The following is a 20,765-nucleotide window of genomic DNA, read 5'->3' on the forward strand; positions in this document are numbered from 1 at the left end:
TAAAAAGTGGCAAATATAGTAAAGTATAGCTTCTGTTCATAAAAAAAACACAAGGTGACTGAATTTGCATGTTATTTAAATAGCTGGAATTTTTTAGCACCTCACATAAAAATCTGCTATTTTTTTAGCACTCATCTTCCAAACTCAAATGAAGAGATTTTAGATGAAATCTGAGAGCTCTCTGACCATCTATAGCAGTGGTGATGTTCAAAGTCCAAAACATTGTCATGTGACTTCATTGGTTCGACTGTAATGAACGAAGCTCACAAGCCACAAAGACAAAAATCTGTAAAATCAACTTTGTTCACGTTTGTTTTCACTACATATAACTATAGTTAGGGGTGTAATTTTTGGCCAAAATGTCTATAGACCAATTACCAACCTACGTCACATATGACGTCACACGGGTCCCCGGTTGCAAAAAACAGACAGGCTGCAATGGGAAAGATGTCGTGTTTTGCGGTAGGATGGCGAATTCAAGTCCAAAAATAGAAAACTTAACTTTAACTTAAACTTTACCACACACTGCTTTAATACCGACTGCAGACGTATTTGGCTAAATGGGAGCTGAGTGAAGTGAGGAGCTATTTAGAAATGCTGGACTCTGCAGTTGTTATGTCATATCAGGTCAGTTCACGCTATGCTGTATCAGACACATCACTCGTTTTTGATTGCAGAAATGATTTTAGCAAAAACAGTTACATGTGGTGAATTAAACTGCGGACACTGAATGCTAAGAATGAAACGTGAAAGTTACGTTTATTAAGGTAAACTTGGTTTTATATTCACACATTCATTCAGTGACAACTTGTGACAAACTCCCTATATTGTTTACCACGGCACTTTGAATATTCGGTCTGAAATAACCTGCAAGTGTGACTTGAAAACAACATTAGCACTGTTTATTTGACTGTGATCAATGTTGTACTTTGATAGTCATTGGCTGCTACTAATATGATTTCGCTATTTAGAGTTTGCAAATGATATTTTTATGAAATTATATTATTAAGGAGAAAGTCTGAATGTGCGAATATAAAACCAATTTTACCTCTATGTGTAGGTTCACATACCCCGCCGTACAGGTGAAGTTCACTGTCAGAATGCAGTCGTTTTGCGTGTCGGTGATTAATTACCCAGGGCTTGTATAACATTAGCTCCGTCTTGTTTCCTTGTCTGTGGCTAGGTGGAATCTCAGTGTTTAGCTCTTGAATCTGGTCATCATGGAGCAATATTTATTGCACATGACTTCAAAGAACAAAATTGTTGGCATCTAAAGACTTGTAGACCTTTAACTTCTCTCTTGTAAAATCACTCGGAGCTTCATTGAGATTGTATATTTCAGGCTGGATGCTTGGTCATTTCGTCTTATCCAATATTCATTGGGAGGGTGCTATCGCAAATGGAGCTGTCAGATGAAAGCCGCTCACTTTAACGGTAATTTTGCTGAATCACTGTGCTTATCACTGGGTGACGAGCTGTTATAATATGCTGTGAGCATTATGTTAATAATATATATAATAGGTAAGTAATATATCTTATTTCTAAGACAACAACAAACTCTGCACCGCATCTGATGTTATTCCCTTGCTGTAAATGCTGGGGCTCCCAGTTGCTTTCTGCCACCTCCCTGCGCACGCATCCTGAATGTTTACAAACATGGTAATTGGTCTATATGAGACCTATATTTGCTGTAATTTTTTTTAACTCTGCCTGTTTCTCTCTGTGTCCTTAGGCCTGTATCGATGAGAACGCAGAAATGGTCCAGTTTTTGGTGGAGAACGGCAGTGAAGTGAACCGAGGAGACAATGAGGGCTGGACGCCGCTCCACGCCGCCGCCTCCTGTGGATTCATCCAAATCACAAAGTGAGTAACTCACAACATTCAGACTTTATTGACAAAAATAGATAAATAACATTGACAATTTCCCATTTATATATACAGTTGAAGTTTTCTTTTTAAATATCTCCCAAATGATGTTTAACAGATTCAGGAATTTTTCACAGTATTTCCTATAATATTTTTTCTTCTGGAGAAAGTCTTATTTGTTTTATTTCGGCTAGAATAAAAGCAAAGTTTGTCATTTTTTTTTTTTACAAATTTTTTTTGTTGACACCTTGTGCCGTTTGCTCTGAAGGTACCTGATCGAACATGGCGCTCATGTCGGAGCAGTGAACAGCGAAGGAGAGCTTCCTCTGGACGTGGCCACGGAGGATGCAATGAACCGACTGCTGAAGGCTGAGGTTAAAAAGCAGGGTGAGCCAATCGAACCCTGCAGACAGAGAAAAAAATGAAGGAGGAGTGAAAGAAGAGTGTCAGATTGTAGACATTTCTTACATTAAATATTTAAACACTGATTTAAAAATGATTAAATCTAGAAATAAATGAAAGTTAGGGAGAAATGTTAAATAATAATAATAATAATAATAATAATAATAATAATTATAATAATAATAATAATAATAATAATAATAATAATTATAATAATAATAATAATAATTATTATTATTATTATATTAGTAATAATAATAATATTGTCAAAATTAATTACTAAAACTCAAACTAAGAATTAAAATAAAAAAAACAAATAAAATAAATTATTTAAAAAATAAAAAATAATTCAAATACAGTATAATAGCATATATCATTGTAGGATTATTGTTAAAATAGAAATTAAGTTAAATAGACATGTATAGCTAGAAAACTTAAACTGTGAGATTTCTCGAGCAAATTAAGGCTCGCATTATCTGTCTTAAACACTCCATCTGTTTGATCTTCATCTGCTGAAATCTCATTAAAACATTAGTACACACACACACACACACACACACTGTAGCTCAAAAAAGGTGTGTGTGTGTTATAAGATGGATTTAACAGGTTTTAACTGTAACAGCATGCAAGTTTACCACATCAACAAGTTCATTAGGACTTTATAAACTACCTCCTGCAGCTCGTCAGATGTGATTGGCTGTGTGTCTTTGTTATTCTGGAACTAAAATGTGACTAACAGTGTGTGTTTATTGTACACACATAGTATTTTGACCCGCATCACGGGCGTAAGGTAACTGGGATTTGACATTCATATCTCTAGTGTTGACTCAGTCACTGACTGTAATTGTGTTGTGCTGCATTAAGACTTTTATCTAATAATAATTATTTGAAAATACAATAAAATAACATTCATGTTAGTAGTTTGTTAACCAACCTGTAAACCAGAGTAAACTAATGACAGATAACAATGCCCCTTCCACCCATCCATCCATCAGTATTTGTCAAATATCATCTATCCATCCACCCATCATTGAATTTTAAATCTCATCCAGCCATCAATAAATGTCAAATTCCATCCATCCATCCATCTACAAATGCCGAATCTTATCCATCCTCCATCCATCAATACATGTAATATCCCATCCATCCAAAAAATGTCAAATCCCATCCATCCAGCCATCCATCCATTAATGAATTTCAAATCCCTTCTATCCATCCAAAATCCCATACATTCATCCATCCATCTCAAATTCCGTTCTGGCCCCATCCACCCATCCATCCTATCTGTGAATGTCAAATCTCATCCATCCATCCATCCATCCATTCAACCATCCATCCATTCCAAATCCCATACATTCATCCATCCACTCATACATATATCTCATATCCCATCCATCCATCTATCCCAAATCTAATTCATCCATCCCTTCATCCCAACAATCCACACATCTATCCATCTCAAATAACATCCATCCATCTACCCATCAGTAAATGTTAAATCCCATCCATTCATCCATCCATCCATCCATCCATCCATCCATCCATCCATCCATCTATCTATCCATATATCTATCCATTATCCATCCATCCGATCCATCTATCCATCCAATCCATCAAGCTCATCCAATCCAATCACATTCATCCATTGAACTCAATCCATCCTTATCCCATTCATCCATTCCCATTCAATCCTATTCCTCAATCCAATCCTATTCATCTATCCATCCCAGTCCAATCCAATCATCCACCCACACATCCATCCATTCAATCCCATCCATCCATCCCAATCCAATCCTTTTCATCCATCCATTTCAATCCAATCCCATTAATCCATCAATCCATCCAATAATGAGTGTCAATCTATCCATCCATTCATCCATCCATGAATTTCAAATCCCATCCACCCATCTTAAATCCCACCCATCCATCCAGCCATCCATCCATCCCAAATCCTATTCATCCATTCCAACTCCAATCCATCCCTTCATCTCAAATCCCAACCATCCATTCAATCAGCCAAAATCCCATCCATCCTAAATCCAATCCATACCAAATTCCATCCATCTTCAATCTTATTAAAAGCTTTTTCAAACATTTTGGTTTTGCTTTTTCAAACCAGCGTCAAACTTTGTCTTTGTGTGTTTTTATGAATATTGTAGTTATTTATCATCTTTAATCAAAACATATATTTTTCTCCTTTATCAACAATGTCTCCTCTATGATTGGTGTTTACTAGCAAAAGGGTGGGCTCAGCCTGTCAATCACACCAGATTCACTAATAAATCCACACTGACAAACTCAAACCCCGCCCTCCTGCTTTCTCATTCAAAAATCATCTTAACTCAATAATGAGTCAGAGTAGAAAAAAAAACTACAGCAACTATGTGAATTGAAGTATAAGTGATATATTCCTGTTATACACTGAATCTGAATAATGGCCTGCGCTGTCTGATAATTCACTATGGTGGTTGTTTTTGAATGAATGTTCAGGTATTGATGTGGATCAGGCCAGAAGAGAGGAGGAGCGGGTGATGCTCCAGGATGCCATGACCGTGTTGGCAGGAAGTGGTTCTCTGGTTCCTCATCCCAACACACAGGCCACGGCGCTACACGTCGCTGCTGCTAAAGGATACATCGAGGTGTTAAAGTAAGTGCCAGACACTGGCTGTTTCTCAATTCCAAGAACGCAGAGAACGGACTTGTGTTCTTCTGGAGACCGGTCTTGCCAGGTGTCTTCAGAAGAACGAACTCAGGAGACCGCGAGGGCAGAGAATGCGTCCTTTGAGAAATGGGATGCTGCGTTCTTCCTGATGGTCACGTGACCTTTACGTGTTTTAAATGGAAATTATTTAAACATTACAGCCTTCATACAACGATTTATTGTTTTTCCCCTTTTCAAAATATATATTTTGCATAAAAACATTATAAATCTCTGTTGCACAATATGAATAAAACAGATGTTAATACGAATTTCAGCAAACAAACACCCTTAATGTGTTTATTCCTTTATTAAGATGTTCATGGTAATGTTTACTTTCACCGTTTCATTTAGGGAAACTCCCGATGTAAATAAGTAATATCTCCAAACTTTAATAAGTAATCTAGATAAAATGCAGCGCTTCCCACCTCCAGTCGCAATGACTTCTGGGACTTCCAGAGTGAGTTCGGTGCTCAAGTCTGCATCAGTGCGTCCTCGATATCAAGAACACATCCGGGAAGTTTCACGCGTCCTCCGTACTTGCGGTCTTGAGTATTGGAACTGAACTTGGGCAGCTGATGATGACGTTGCACGAGAACACGAGGACGCAAGACCGCTGAAGAACGCATATTGAGAAACAGCCACTGAATGCTAAACAGAAAATATGTAGTAAAAGAGCTGCTCGGATAGGCGTTGAAGAGAGAATGATTGGTTCTACTTCCAGTTGAGGATCACCATTGACTTGCATAGTGTTTTGTTTTTAGATAACTTTTTAGATACCAATATTTTTGAAAATGTTGTCTTTTTTGTTCAACAGGATAAACTCTCACAAATTTGATCAAGTGGATTGTCAGTAAATGAGAATATAATTTTTATAATTTCATAAATGATACTTTTTTATGAATTTTTTTTTTCAATAACGTAAATTTTAAAGATTTGTGGAGTGTGTTTTGTGTTAGTTTTGGCCTGTCATGAATGAATAAATAAATATGACAGTAAAACTGCCAGTAGGTTTTGACAAGTCCCTGGATTAATCAGTGATTCATTGAATCGTTCATTCGAATAGTTTGTTCAAATCAACTGATTCTTTATGACTGACAATGCTCCATTTAGATGGGCTAATCCCTACGCCCTAGTCCCTTTGAAGGGTTTACCCTCCGGTGTGACATCTTCTCAGGGATTAGGGCATAAGGGTTGAGCCCTTTCAAATGTAAAGCAGTGTGCGATACCAATGAACTTCTTTGTGCAACGGATCATGGGGTGTCCATTAGTTGTACCCTTCAGAACTCTTAATTGTGAAGGCCCTTTTTTTGCCGTTTGGAGTGTGATTAATATACAATTTGGAACACCTGCGAATTTATCAATGTATTTCCATCCACCTATGTTTTTATGCGCATTTTGGATGTACATTAAAAACAATTGTCGGAAACGGCAAGATGCGCATAAATTTAAAAAAATGCACATAAGTGAGTAGGGTAAACTTTTTATTCGATAAGAAAAAATATGCAAAAACTGCGTTGGAAACACTTTTACCAAACAAATTCCAGTATGCGCATTAAAAAGGTCATGTGATTTTGTTAAGAGAGATCATGTGATGATAAAAATGTGTGTGAATGGATGAACCAGCAGGCTGTAAAACATCTGAAGTGCTGTTTTGGTCATTCTAAAACGCCTAAACCATTTCAGTTTTAGTGTAATAATTTATTTATGACCTACAGAATCAAGAACGTCTGTGCTCCGCGTCTCATGCCTTCAAACACAACCACAGGTTCACTGCGTGTCAAGATTGCCCTCTGAGGCGCAAGTCCTTTTTTAAATGAAGAAGATTGATGCAGCTTCTCCTACTGCAGCAAATTCAGTTTTAACTGTTGATATTTGGCACCAGTTGACCAGGAAGTGATGATTTTGATCGCTTTGACTTGTTGGATGAAATGCTGCTTTATTCGCACGTCTTTTATGCGATACCTTTGCGCATAAAGTTAGTTCGCATTTTTGGATGGAAGCATAGCTATTGACTCTGTTCATTAAGAAGCTTTGCGCATAAAGTTAGTTCGCATTTTTGGATGGAAGCATAGCTATTGACTCTGTTCATTAAGAAGCTTTGCGCATAAAGTTAGTTCGCATTTTTGGATGGAAGCATAGCTATTGACTCTGTTCATTAAGAAGCTTTGCGCATAAAGTTAGTTCGCACGCATTTTTGGAAGGAAACATAGCTATTGACTCAGTTTGTTAAGAAGCTTTGCGCATAAAGTTAGTTCGCATTTTTGGATGGAAACATAGCTATTGACTCAGTTCGTTAAGAAGCTTTACGCATAAAGTTAGTTCGCATTTTTGGATGGAAACATAGCTATTGACTCAGTTCATTAAAAAGCTTTGCGCATAAAGTTAGTTTGTATTTTTGGATGGAAACATAGCTATTGACTCAGTTCGTTAAGAAGCTTTGCGCATAAAGTTAGTTCGCATATTTGGATGGAAACATAGCTTTTGACTCAGTTCCTTAAGAAGCTTTGCGCATAAAGTTAGTTCGCATTTTTGGATGGAAACATAGCTATTGACTCAGTTCGTTAAGAAGCTTTGCGCATAAAGTTAGTTCGCATTTTTGGATGGAAACATAGCTATTGACTCAGTTCGTTAAAAAGCTTTGCGCATAAAGTTAGTTCGCATTTTTGGATGGAAACATAGCTATTGACTCAGTTCGTTAAGAAGCTTTGCGCATAAAGTTAGTTCGCATTTTTGAATGGAAACATAGCTATTGACTCTGTTCATTAAGAAGCTTTGCGCATAAAGTTAGTTCGTATTTTTGGATGGAAACATAGCTATTGACTCAGTTCGTTAAAAAGCTTTGCGCATAAAGTTAGTTCGCATTTTTGGATGGAAACATAGCTATTGACTCAGTTCATTAAAAAGCTTTGCGCATAAAGTTAGTTTGTATTTTTGGATGGAAACATAGCTATTGACTCAGTTCGTTAAGAAGCTTTGCGCATAAAGTTAGTTCGCATATTTGGATGGAAACATAGCTTTTGACTCAGTTCCTTAAGAAGCTTTGCGCATAAAGTTAGTTCGCATTTTTGGATGGAAACATAGCTATTGACTCAGTTCGTGAAGAAGCTTTGCGCATAAAGTTAGTTCGCATTTTTGGATGGAAACATAGCTATTGACTCAGTTCGTTAAGAAGCTTTGCGCATAAAGTTAGTTTGCATTTTTGGATGGAAACATAGCTATTGACTCAGTTCGTTAAGAAGTGAAACTACACCGGGGGTGTCAAATCCAAACTTGGTAAGGGCCGCAATGAGTGTTGTGAATTAAGTCAGAGGCCGTACATACACATTTTTAAAATGTATTTATTGGAGAAAATAATAGTGTATTAACAACTCTAACATCTCCATAACACTTCATTAAACCACATTATCAAAATAGTAAGGTTTAACGTTTAATTTTAATTTGGTCCACATTTGTGTCACAGCAAGTTTTATCTCAATCAAAATATGAAATATGGTCTCTAACCAATATAAGCATAAAACAGTACAGTAGGAGGGAAACTGTTAAACAGTACATTTAAGAGGGAAAAATAAAGCAATATATTTATTAGTAGGCTATAATAGATAAATGGTGGCCTGTGTAATAAATTGTATTATTTAGATTATTTTGCTCCAAAGGACACTTGCGCTAGGCTTATATATCAAACCTAAAAAAAATTAGGGATTTTTAACTTACCAGACACTCTGCATCTTTTCATAGAAACAATCTCATCTATTCTAGGTGTAATGTCTCTTGCCATGGCTACTTTCATTACAGACATAATTTGGTGGTCTGTGAGGCGGGATCTGTGGGATGTTTTGGTCAGCTTCATTATAGAGAACATTTGTTCGCATGTGTATGTGCTCCTAAACATAGACATGACGCGTGCAGTGTTAAAGAGACTAGGGTGAAGCGCGACAGCACCTCCTGTGTCTCATTATTGTAATTGTCACAGACCTTATATTTAAAGCGAGCGCTTTAAAGGTAAAAAACCCTGAAAAATAATAATAATAATTAAAAGATATGTTTTTGTTTCCTAAAACGTCATCTCAGAGTGGACGGAAAGCCAAGACGGAGAGAAAAAGTTATTTTTAAATGAAGACGTATTAGTGTGGACATTGCCTAAGATGCACATATCTCCTATTTTTTAGCTTCGTTTACAAGTATTTTCATTGGCGTAAGAAACAATTAAATATATTTTTCAAAAGCTATTCTGTATAATCACGCATGTCAAGCATTTGGTATCCATGTGACCCTCTGCCTCAGGGTGCTGTTGAAGTGTGGGATAGACGTGGACAGTCGGGACAGTGACGGTTGGACGGCGTTCCACGCGGCGGCTCACTGGGGTCAGGAAGAGGCCTGCAGTCTCCTCGCCGAACACATGTGTGACATGACCGCCGTCAATAATGTGGTACAGAAGCTTTTATCATCCTAAAGAACACTCAGAACTAGAACTGCTTTAAAGACCTTGAGCAATGTGGTGTGGATGCTAACATGGCTAAGCATTATATATTTCTGCAGTAGCTATTAGTTTGAACAGGCTTTATAAAGTTTGTGAAGATAAACTTTGCTTGGATGTTGCCCTGAAAAACTGAACCAGAAAGTTGGAAGAAGTTTTAGATTGATGAATAAATGGATAACCTACTTTTTTTTTTAGCCAATTCAGTTCATTTACCACTGAAAGATTGCATTCTTGCTTTTCTACTGTTTTAGCACAACCTGCTGGTCTTGTAGTATTTACAGTTTGTAAAATGAGACCTAGACCTAGTTAAATAAGACCTAGAACTAGTTAAATAAGACCTAGAACTAGTTAAATAAGGCCTAGAACTAGTTAAATAAGACCTAGAACTAGTTAAATAAGACCTAGAACTAGTTAAATAAGACCTAGAACCAGTTAAATAAGACATAGAACTAGTTAAATAAGACCTAGAACTAGTTAAATAAGACAGGGTACTAGTTAAATAAGGCCTAAAACAAATTAAATAAGACCTAGAACTAGTTAAATAAGACATGGAACTAGTTAAATAAGGCCTAGAACTAGTTAAATAAGGCATCTAACTAGTTAAATAAGACATAGAACTAGTTAAATAAGACCTAGAACTAGTTAAATAAGACCTAGAACTAGTTAAATAAGACAGAGAACTAGTTAAATAAGACAGGGAACTAGTTAAATAAGGCATCTAACTAGTTGAATAAGACCTAGAACCAGTTAAATAAGACCTATAGCTAATTAAATAAGACATAGAACTAGTTAAATAAGACAGGGAACTAGTTAAATAAGGCATCTAACTAGTTGAATAAGACCAAGAACTAGTTAAATAAGACCTAGAACCAGTTAAATAAGATCTATAACTAATAAATAAGACATAGAACTAGTTAAATAAGACCTAGAACTAGTTAAATAAGACAGGGAACTAGTTAAATAAGGCCTAAAACAAATTAAATAAGACCTAGAACTAGTTAAATAAGACATGGAACTAGTTAAATAAGGCCTAGAACTAGTTAAATAAGGCATCTAACTAGTTAAATAAGACCTAGAACTAGTTAAATAAGGCATCTAACTAGTTAAATAAGACCTAGAACTAGTTAAATAAGACAGGGAACTAGTTAAATAAGACCTAGAACTAGTTAAATAAGACCTAGAACTAGTTAAATAAGGCATAGAACTAGTTAAATAAGACAGGGAACTAGTTAAATAAGGCATCTAACTAGTTGAATAAGACCTAGAACTAGTTAAATAAGACCTAGAACCAGTTAAATAAGACCTAGAACTAATAAATAAGACATAGAACTAGTTAAATAAGACCTAGAACTAGTTAAATACGACAGGGAACTAGTTAAATAAGGCCTAAAACAAATTAAATAAGACCTAGAACTAGTTAAATAAGACATGGAACTAGTTAAATAAGGCCTAGAACTAGTTAAATAAGGCTTAGAACTAATTAAATAAGACAGGGAACTAGTTAAATAAGGCATCTAACTAGTTGAATAAGACCTAGAACTAGTTAAATAAGACCTAGAACCAGTTAAATAAGACCTAGAACTAATAAATAAGACATAGAACTAGTTAAATAAGACCTAGAACTAGTTAAATACGACAGGGAACTAGTTAAATAAGGCCTAAAACAAATTAAATAAGACCTAGAACTAGTTAAATAAGACATGGAACTAGTTAAATAAGGCCTAGAACTAGTTAAATAAGGCATCTAACTAGTTAAATAAGACATAGAACTAATTAAATAACACCTAGAACTAGTTAAATAAGACCTAGAACTAGTTAAATAAGACAGAGAACTTGTTAAATAAGGCTTAGAACTAATTAAATAAGACCTTGAACTAGTTAAATAAGACCTAGAACTAGTTAAATAAGACATTGAACTAGTAAAATAAGACATAGAGCTAGTTAAATAAGACCTAGAACCAGTTAAGTAAAACATAGAACTAGTTAAATAGGGCCTAGAACTAAATAAATGAGGAATATAACTAGTTAAATAAGACCTAGAACTAGCTTAATAAGGTATAGAAATAGTTAAATAAGACCTAGAACTAGTTAAATAGGACAGTTTTCAGTGTATAATGTAATGTTTATCTGTCGAAGGGCCAAACTCCACTGGACGTGGCGGACGAGAACATCATTGATAACTTGGAGGAGCTGCAGAAGAAGCAGAACGCTGTAAGTTTGTGTGTTTATGCGTTCACTATCTTATCACTGCTCTGCTTAATGTTCAAAGCCTGCTTTTAATCTAAGAAAATGAGCAGTGCTGTAAGAATGTCAACATTTTGGAGTATATTTCAAAGAAAGGATGATATGAGAGGATGAAAGCAGAGGTATTTAAATGAGAGGTTAGAATAGAGTTTTTGATATCAAACCCAATATCTGCATTAATTATAAAGCGTACATACTCAAAGTGTGTTATACTTTTTAGTCGCTTCTTTTTAATGCATGAATTGTGTTGCTGATGAATTATTAAGAGCTGTTGTTGATGTTTTTGACTCAGATGCGTTCTGAGAAACAGAAGATCCAGACGCCCGTCATCGAGACCAGCCCACCTGTTTCTATGGCACCAGCTCGACCTCGCAGGTGACATCACACACACAACGTCCAATCAGAGTGTTTCAATCCTTCATTTTGAGTGATTGAAAGCGAGAGAAAAATTTAATAAATGTATAAATTTATATAATTAATTACAGTAACTTTTATTATTATTAAACTTTTTACAATAATATATATTTTTTAATTTGTTTAGTCTTTTTAAATATTTAAAAAAATATTTTTAATAATTTTGGCTTAAATTAATTTTTTTTTCTTTTTTTACAATATGTTAATAATATTAAACATATTTCAATTATAATACTTTTATAGCTTTAATAAGAAACTTTTAAAACCTTTTTTACCATTTTATTAGATTGCAGTTTTTATAATTTTCATAGTTATTATAAGTTAAACAGAAATAAAATTGGATTTCGATTAGCTGTTTTGGTCATTTTAACCCTTATGTGCTGTTGTGGATGTTTTTATCCACACTGGGGTGATTTTTGAGTCTTAAATTGGCCATAACTTTTTATGTGTTTCAGCTAGTGGAATGATTTTTGGTGACATGTTATTTTAAAAATGTTCGAATTAAAAAAAAACTCAACAATATACTCTGGGCAAATTTACTACCCTTTTGTTATTTTGGGGATGAAAACGTCAACTGAATTAAAGTGCTGTAAAATGCATCAGATTAATATTTTTACATAAAAAAAAAAAAAAGAATTGAGAATTGATCTCTGTGGAACTCCAAAATTATAAATTGTACATTCTGATTCTTTTACTTAGTTTAAATTCAGCTGCAATCATTTTTGTTCGTTTTTGTTTTAATAATGTCAATATAGCTTTGCTTAGTAATTATTTTAAACCGCGCCCATATTGATTTTAATTTTCTTCTCACTGATTGGCTGATGTGCATGTGACCCGCAGGACTTCGATCTCGCGTATGAGCAGTCGAGAGAAGATCACTCTGCATGGGCGAGAGAAACATGCTCCGCCCACTCTTCAGACTCTGCCCACAGAGGAGGATGAGGACGAGTCGACACGCACAGCCAGCCAATCAAAGCCCTCCAGCAGCTCCAGCTCAGAGGAAGAGAGCGAATCAGAGAGTGACGCAGAGTCAGGTGACCAGACCCCATCCATTTTTAGTCTGTCAATCAAAAACGGCAGTAACTAACTAACTGATGATGTTTGTGTTGTCAGAAAAAGCCAAAACTCGAGAAATGATCAACAACTTGAACAACAAGCGAAACGCAGCACCAGTAACAAGCTCTGTGACCAGCAGCGGTCCAAACCAGGTTAAAAAGGTGAACAAATAACTACTTTCAAGCATCCAGTTTTATGAAATGTTGACAGTTTTAACATATAGTTTAGAGTGTGTTCAAAACTAAATATTTGGTACGATTTTGAGGGTTTCATACAATGTATAGTACTATTATTCATCAAATTAAAAAAGCAAATGTATATAAAAGTTGTTTTATTTTAGTAAAATTGAGGTTGTTAATATAATATAATATAATAGAATAGAATAGAATAGAATAGAATAGAATATAATATAATATAATATAATATAATAAAATATAATATAATATAATATAATATAATATAATATAATATAATAAAATAAAATATAATATAATATAATATAATATAATATAATATAAAATAATATAATATAATAAAATATAAAATAGTATAATATAATAAAATATAATATAAAATAATATAATATAATATAATAAAATATTATATAAAATAATATAATATAATATAATATAATATAATATAATATAATATAATATAATAAAATATTATATAATATAATAAAATAAAATATAAATATAATATAAAATAATGTAATATAATATAAAATAATATAAAATAATATATTTTAATATAATATAATATAATATAATATAATATAATATAATATAATATAATATAATATAATATAATATAATATATATGTGTGTTCAGACTGAAGCGGGTCGGACCCCGGTGACTGAGGCTCCAGGCTCCTGGAGAACGTCTCTGCGCAAAGCTGGAAGTTCGGTGACTCTGGGCTCCACAGGGGCCTCTGATGCAGCCAGTGAGGCCCTGAAGGACCCCGAGACCAAACTGGGCATGACACGCTCTGCATCCAGTCCCAGACTGAGCTCTGAAGCTGACAATAAGGTATAGCATGCAGCCATATACTCTCAAACAGTATGAGTAAAACCATGCTACAGCCTTGCTAGCAATGCGCTAAAACATTCTGGCAGTCTCAAATCATTTTAAAACATGTTAGTAGTGTATTAAATTATTGTTGAAGCTTGATAACAACATAACATTTTGTTTCTTCTTACCAGAAACATGCTAACAACTTGTTAAAGCATGTTAGCTTTGTGTTAAATCAAGGTTACTAAATACAGCTACCAGTTAAAACATGTTATTGAGTCATGCTATAGCCATGCTAGCTATGTGCTAAAACCTTCTGGCAGTGTCTAAAATCATGTTAGAACATGTCAGAAGTGTATTAAATTATTGTTGAAGCATGATAACAGCATAACATTGTGTTTATTCTTACCAGAAACATGCTAACAGCTTGTTAAAACATTAGCATTGTGTTAAATCAAGGTTAATAAGACAAGCAATGTGCTATTATTGAATTGAATAATGCTAGAAACTAGCAATGTGCTCAGACGTGGTAATTATGTTAGCAGTGGTAAAATGTTAACAGTATGGTACATCATTGTTTAAACATGCTAGCAACAAGACAAAACAGGCTGGCATTGTGCTAAGATATGTTAGAAACATGTTAATAACATGAATGCATTTGCTAGCATTGTGCTAAATCATTTAGAAACATGTTAGCATCCTGATAACATTTGCTTGCATTGAATTCAACCATGCTAGAAACATGCTAGCACTGTGTTCAATTATGGAAATTATGTTAGCAGTGTTAAATTGTTAACATTATGTTACATCATTGTATAAACATACTAGCAACCTCAGAAAATAGGTTAGCATTGTGCTAGAAATGTTAGAAACATGTTAACAACCTGAATAAATCTCTTAGCATTTTGCTAAATCATTTAGAAACATGTTAGCATCCTGATAACATTTGCTATAATTGAGTTCAGTCATGCTAGCAATGTGTTCAAACATAAGTATGTTAGCAGTGTTAAAATGTTAACAGTATGCTACATTATTGTATAAACATACTAGCAACCTCATAAAATAGGTTAGCATTGTGCTAAAAATGTTAGAAACATGTTAACAACCTGAATAAATTTGCTAACATTGTGCTAAATCATTTAGAAACATGTTAGCATCCTGATAACATTTGCTACAATTGAGTTCAATCATGCTAGCAATGTGTTCAAACATATGTTAGCAGTGTTAAAATGTTAACAGTATGCTAAATCATTGTATAAACATGCTAGCAGCCTCATAATATAAGTTAGCATTGTGCTAAAAATGTTAGAAACATGCTAGCAACCTGAAATATTTGCATGCATTGTGCTAAATCTTTTTAGAAACATGTCAGCATCCTGATACAGTTTGCTAGCATTGATTTCAATCATGCTAGAAACATGCTAGCAATGTGTTTAAACATAGGTTAGCAGTGTTAAAATGTTAACAGTGTAACATAATTATAGAAACTTGCTAGTTTCTTTAGAAGATGCAAGAAACATGCTATCAAGAATCATGTTAGCAACATGATCAATTTTGGATGCATTGTGCTAAATCATCTTAGAAACAAGTTAGCAACCATGCTATCACATTTTAACACTTAAAATATGCTACGTATAAAGTAAACCAATTTATCAAAACATAGCAAAGTGTTGAAAAAAAGAGCATCACAATGTAAATGATGTCACTTCCTGTCCTCAGGAGCCCAGGTTAGCACGTGTTCAGCCAACTCCATCCAGACGTCTTTTTAGCATTAGCGACAACAGCACCAACTCCGACAACACCAGCAGGTGAGTGACACAGGAAACACGCAAACTTCACTTCCTGTTTTGAAAATTTTCCAAGCTCATCATCATCGTCTGTGTGTTTGTGTGTAGCTTGTTGAGTCGTAGCTCTTCATATACACGCCGCCTGAACACCCAATCCGCTAGCGACGCGTCGAATCCCTCATTACCTCGTAGCTCATCCTATGGGCGGAAACTTGACGAGTCTTCAGTGACCTCTGTAAACAGCGCAACCTCCGGATTAAGTCGCCTCAATAATCTAGTGGCTCAGAGGTGCGTTATTGACTAATTGATTGTGTTTTTTGTTAGCGTGATAGTTGAGTCATTTGCATTTACACAGTCTGCTTTTTTCTTTACAGGTCGGCTCAGGAAGAGGCCGAAAAGAAGGATCCAGTGTCCAATTCTGTAACAACAACAACCACTACGACAGGAGAGTCGGAGACCAAGCAGAGACGCAAGTGAGTGTGTGTTGATTTACAAGAAACAGAGCGCTAATAAAATAAGCCATGCTAGCCTGGAGTCAATGTGAAATAGCTTCTAACCTATTCACTTTCTTAAACACAACGTGAACGATTAATCTGTGAATGCTTTTCTACATTAAAACCTTACAACAATAATAATGGCCACATATTAAAATAGGTTAGCAACATGTTAGCAATAAGCTAGCATAGTGTTAGGTAAAGTTAGACACTTTAGTAACGTGCTAAGATAGCTAGCGTTGTGTTATTTCACGTTAGAAATAGGCTAGTGTTAAATAATGCTAACATAATGTCAAATTACATTTTAAACATGCTACATCTTAAAACATGTTAAGAAGTGTTAGCAGTGTGTAAAATATGGTGGGCTGACACGTTTTAGAATACTAACAGTCTGAAATGTTTGAAAAATATCTACACGGCAGGGCATTAAATTATGCTAGAGCTTTGTTAGCTTTGTTAAAACATGTTAGCAGTGTGTTAAATCATGGATATGTGAACTGAGATATTACAAACAATTTTAAATCACGTTAGAAACGTGATTATCAAGTTGCTAAAAGATTATGAACACATTATTTGCCTATTAAAGCTAGAAGGCTATTGATGTTGCGCAATATACAGTATATTAGCAATTCACATGACAAACATGATAACAACCTCTTAAAACATGCTAGCATTGAGCCAAATCATGCTGGAAACATGCATTTCTTGAATCATACCAAAACATGCTAGCAGTGTTTTAAAACATGTTAGCATTGTTTTTGAATTATGCTAGAAACATGTTAGTATTGTGTTAAATCATGCTAGAAAACATGCTAACGTTGTATTAAATTATGTTAGAAAACCTGCAAGCATTGTGTTAAATCATGCTAGAAACATGCTAGTATTGCTAAATCATGCTACAATAAGCATTGTGTTCAATCGTGGTAGTTTTGCTAGTATTGTGTTAAAACATGCTAGAAAACATGCTAGCATTGTGATGAAACATGATAGCATTGAGTTGAAACATGATAGCATTGAGTTAAATCAGTTAGACACATGATAGCCTTGTTATAAATCATGGTAAAAACATACTAATGTTGTGTTAAATCATGCTAAAAACATGTTAGCATTGAGTTAAATCCCTTAGAAACATGATAGCCTTGTGTTAAATCATGCTGGAAATCATGCTAACGTAATATATGCTACATCTTAAAACATGTTAAGAAGTGTTAGCATTGTGTAAAATATGGTGGGCAAAAAAATATGTGCAACCCATTATATATATAATGGGTTGCACATTTCATTTAATGTTGACTTTAAAATTGGTCTGACCTTGTTTCTGAATATTATTGCTGTTTATTTGCTGCTCAGAGCTGATCTACCAGCTCTAACTAGCTTTACCAAAATGTTAAACCAGGATAAGCTCAGATCCAGCAGCTGGAAGTCCCATTTAGACAATTTTTGACTAATTTCAGCAAAAAATAAAAAATAAAACGGATTGTTTTCACTGCCTGAAGCTGGAGTGTGTATGTTTGTGTGTAGGTCATATCTGACTCCTGTGCGTGATGAGGAGGCTGAAGCTCAGAGAAAAGCTCGATCCAGACATGCTCGTCAATCCAGACGCTCCACACAGGTCAGTCCAGCCGCTGCTGTTTATGCTAACCTAAAGTAAATCTTTGGTTTAAATAAGAAAATTATGCTATTAAAATGTGCACTAATTTGCATGCCCCCCCCACCTAATTTGCACGTTTTCCACCTAGATTGCATGCTTTATGCTATTAACATATGCACCAATTTGCACATTTTTTCCTAATTTGCACATCCCCCCCCCTAATTTGCACGTTTTCCTCCTAGATTGCATGTTTTATGCTATTAACATATGCACCAATTTGCACATTTTTTCCTAATTTGCACATCCCCCCCTAATTTGCACGTTTTCCTCCTAGATTGCATGTTTTATGCTATTAACATATGCACCAATTTGCACATTTTTTCCTAATTTGCACATCCCCCCCTAATTTGCACGTTTTCCTCCTAGATTGCATGTTTTATGCTATTAAAATATGCACCAATTTGCACGTTTTATACTTTTAAAATATGCACCAATTTGCACGTTTTCACCAATTAGCATGTTTTCTCTCCTAATTTGCACGTTTTATTCTTTTAAAATATGCACCAATTTGCAAGTTTTCCCTAATTTGCATGTTTTCTCCCCTAATTTGCAAGTTTTATGCTATTAAAATATGCACCAATTAGTTTTTTCCCCTAATTTGCATGTTTTCTCCCCTAATTTGCACGTTTTATGCTATTAAAATAGGCACCAATTTGCACGTTTTCCCTAATTTGCATGTTTTCTCATCTAATGTGCAAGTTTTATGCTATTAAAATATGCACTAATTTGCACGTTTCATGCTATTAAAATATGCACCAATTTGCACGTTTTCACCAATTAGCATGTTTTCTCTCCTAATTTGCAAGTTTTATGCTATTAAAATATGCACCAATTTGCACGTTTTCCCTAATTTGCATGTTTTCTCCCCTAATTTGCAAGTTTTATGCTATTAAAAAATGCACTAATATGCACGTTTTATGCTATTAAAATATGCACCAATTTCCACGTTTTTACCAATTAGCATGTTTTCTCCCCTAATTTGCAAGTTTTATGCTATTAAAATATGCACCAATTTGCACGTTTTATGCTTTTAAAATATGCACCAATTAGTTTTTTCCCCTAATTTGCATGTTTTCTCCCCTAATCTGCACGTTTTATGCTATTAAAATAGGCACCAATTTGCACGTTTTCCCTAATTTGCATGTTTTCTCTTCTAATGTGCAAGTTTTATGCTATTAAAATATGCACTAATTTGCACGTTTTATGCTATTAAAATATGCACCAATTTCCACGTTTTCACCAATTAGCATGTTTTCTCCCCTAATTTGCAAGTTTTATGCTATTAAAATATGCACCAATTAGTTTTTTTCCCTAATTTGCATGTTTTTCCCCTAATTTGCAAGTTTTATGCTATTAAAATATGCACCAATTAGTTTTTTTCCCTAATTTGCATGTTTTCTCCCCTAATTTGCAAGTTTTATGCTATTAAAATATGCACCAATTTGCACGTTTTCCCTAATTTGCATGTTTTCTCCCCTAATTTGCCTGTTTTATGCTATTAAAATATGCACCAATTTGCAGGTTTTCCCTAATTTGCATGTCCCCCCCTTGTTTGCACGTTTTTCCTAACCTAATAAAGTTTTTTTCCTTCTAATTTGCATGTTTTTGCCATGTTTTAGTATCATATATATATATATATATATATATATATATATATATATATATATATATATATATATATATATATATATATATATATATCAACTACATCACGGATGAACAATTATATTCATATACATTCCAAGAAATAATATATAAGAAAATCTAAAATATCAATAAACAAAAGCACATAATTAATAAAAATTGTGCTTAAAATGTATGAAATAAAACTGAAAAAGTAACTGAAATTTAAATGTTTATAAATGTTTTGTCTGGAAACAAATCTGACCCAGATTGATCTGTTTACCATATCAACCAGCCAATCCAGTTTGTTTCATGCAACATTAAGCAAAAAGTATTTGAATCCAGTGATATGACAATGATAAATCTGTTTACTAGTGTCCCTTCAGAAGTGTTTATAATGATATTTGTTCTGTGGAATCTGCAGTAAACAGCCAGCAGGAGCTCTCGCTAACACCGTATGACCTTTAACCCTGACCTCCGACCTCAACATAAGGAAAACATCAGTGTGTGTAGCTGCAGTTTCTCTAGTGTGTCCAGACTCACGCTGACCACTGTATGTGTGTGTTTGCTCTTCAGGGTGTTACTCTGACAGACCTGCAGGAAGCCGAGAAGACAATGAAGACGGAAAACAAGGGAAAGAAAGAAGACGAGGAGAAAGAAGGGAAGCAAAAGAAGGGAGAGGAAGGGGTGAGAGAGCTGGAGTTTAAGACTAATATCACTGATGAACCAGTCCTAAATGGTGCAGGGGTAAAGGTCAGGCGTGCCCTGTTTGTTTTATGTTCATTTACTCTGAAACTGAATAACAATGGTTTAATCATAATATCGGAAACTGGGTGATGTGTCAGATCGCTGCTATTATAGTTTATGGTTAGAGATTTGCTAAAATTTTAGTATATATGTCTTAAAAGTACACCCAAACAATCACAATAATTTTAAATATTACAGTGTTTATTAATATAAATCATTTATCTATATAAATAATCACACTTTATTTCAGAAAAAAGTTGAGCTTTATGTGTGTGTGTATGTATTAGGGCTG

At 34.4% G+C, this 20,765-nt stretch overlaps 1 protein-coding gene across 2 annotated transcripts in view; it reads left to right on the plus strand.

The window, feature by feature from the left end:
* zmp:0000001167 overlaps positions 1 to 20,765 on the plus strand; it is a 42,772-nt gene that overhangs the window by 12,949 nt on the left and 9,058 nt on the right. The window contains exons 2-15 of one of the 2 annotated variants that reach the window (XM_087311416.1): positions 1,733 to 1,863; positions 2,135 to 2,253; positions 4,759 to 4,915; positions 9,251 to 9,898; positions 10,047 to 11,657; positions 11,983 to 12,065; positions 12,945 to 13,138; positions 13,218 to 13,321; positions 13,992 to 14,189; positions 15,891 to 15,979; positions 16,067 to 16,246; positions 16,333 to 16,431; positions 17,974 to 18,064; positions 20,303 to 20,413. In XM_087311416.1, the coding sequence (XP_087167542.1) occupies positions 11,983 to 12,065; positions 12,945 to 13,138; positions 13,218 to 13,321; positions 13,992 to 14,189; positions 15,891 to 15,979; positions 16,067 to 16,246; positions 16,333 to 16,431; positions 17,974 to 18,064; positions 20,303 to 20,413 (1,149 nt within the window). In that variant the 5' untranslated portion in view covers positions 1,733 to 1,863; positions 2,135 to 2,253; positions 4,759 to 4,915; positions 9,251 to 9,898; positions 10,047 to 11,657. The remainder of the gene's footprint in view (positions 1 to 1,732; positions 1,864 to 2,134; positions 2,254 to 4,758; positions 4,916 to 9,250; positions 9,899 to 10,046; positions 11,658 to 11,982; positions 12,066 to 12,944; positions 13,139 to 13,217; positions 13,322 to 13,991; positions 14,190 to 15,890; positions 15,980 to 16,066; positions 16,247 to 16,332; positions 16,432 to 17,973; positions 18,065 to 20,302; positions 20,414 to 20,765) is intronic. The other variant, XM_087311415.1, reaches the window with a different exon arrangement.

The sequence above is a fragment of the Danio rerio genome, chromosome 25 (genome assembly GCF_052040795.2).
Source record: "Danio rerio strain M-AB ecotype USA chromosome 25, GRCz13ab, whole genome shotgun sequence".
Classification (NCBI taxonomy): Eukaryota; Metazoa; Chordata; class Actinopteri; order Cypriniformes; family Danionidae; genus Danio; species Danio rerio.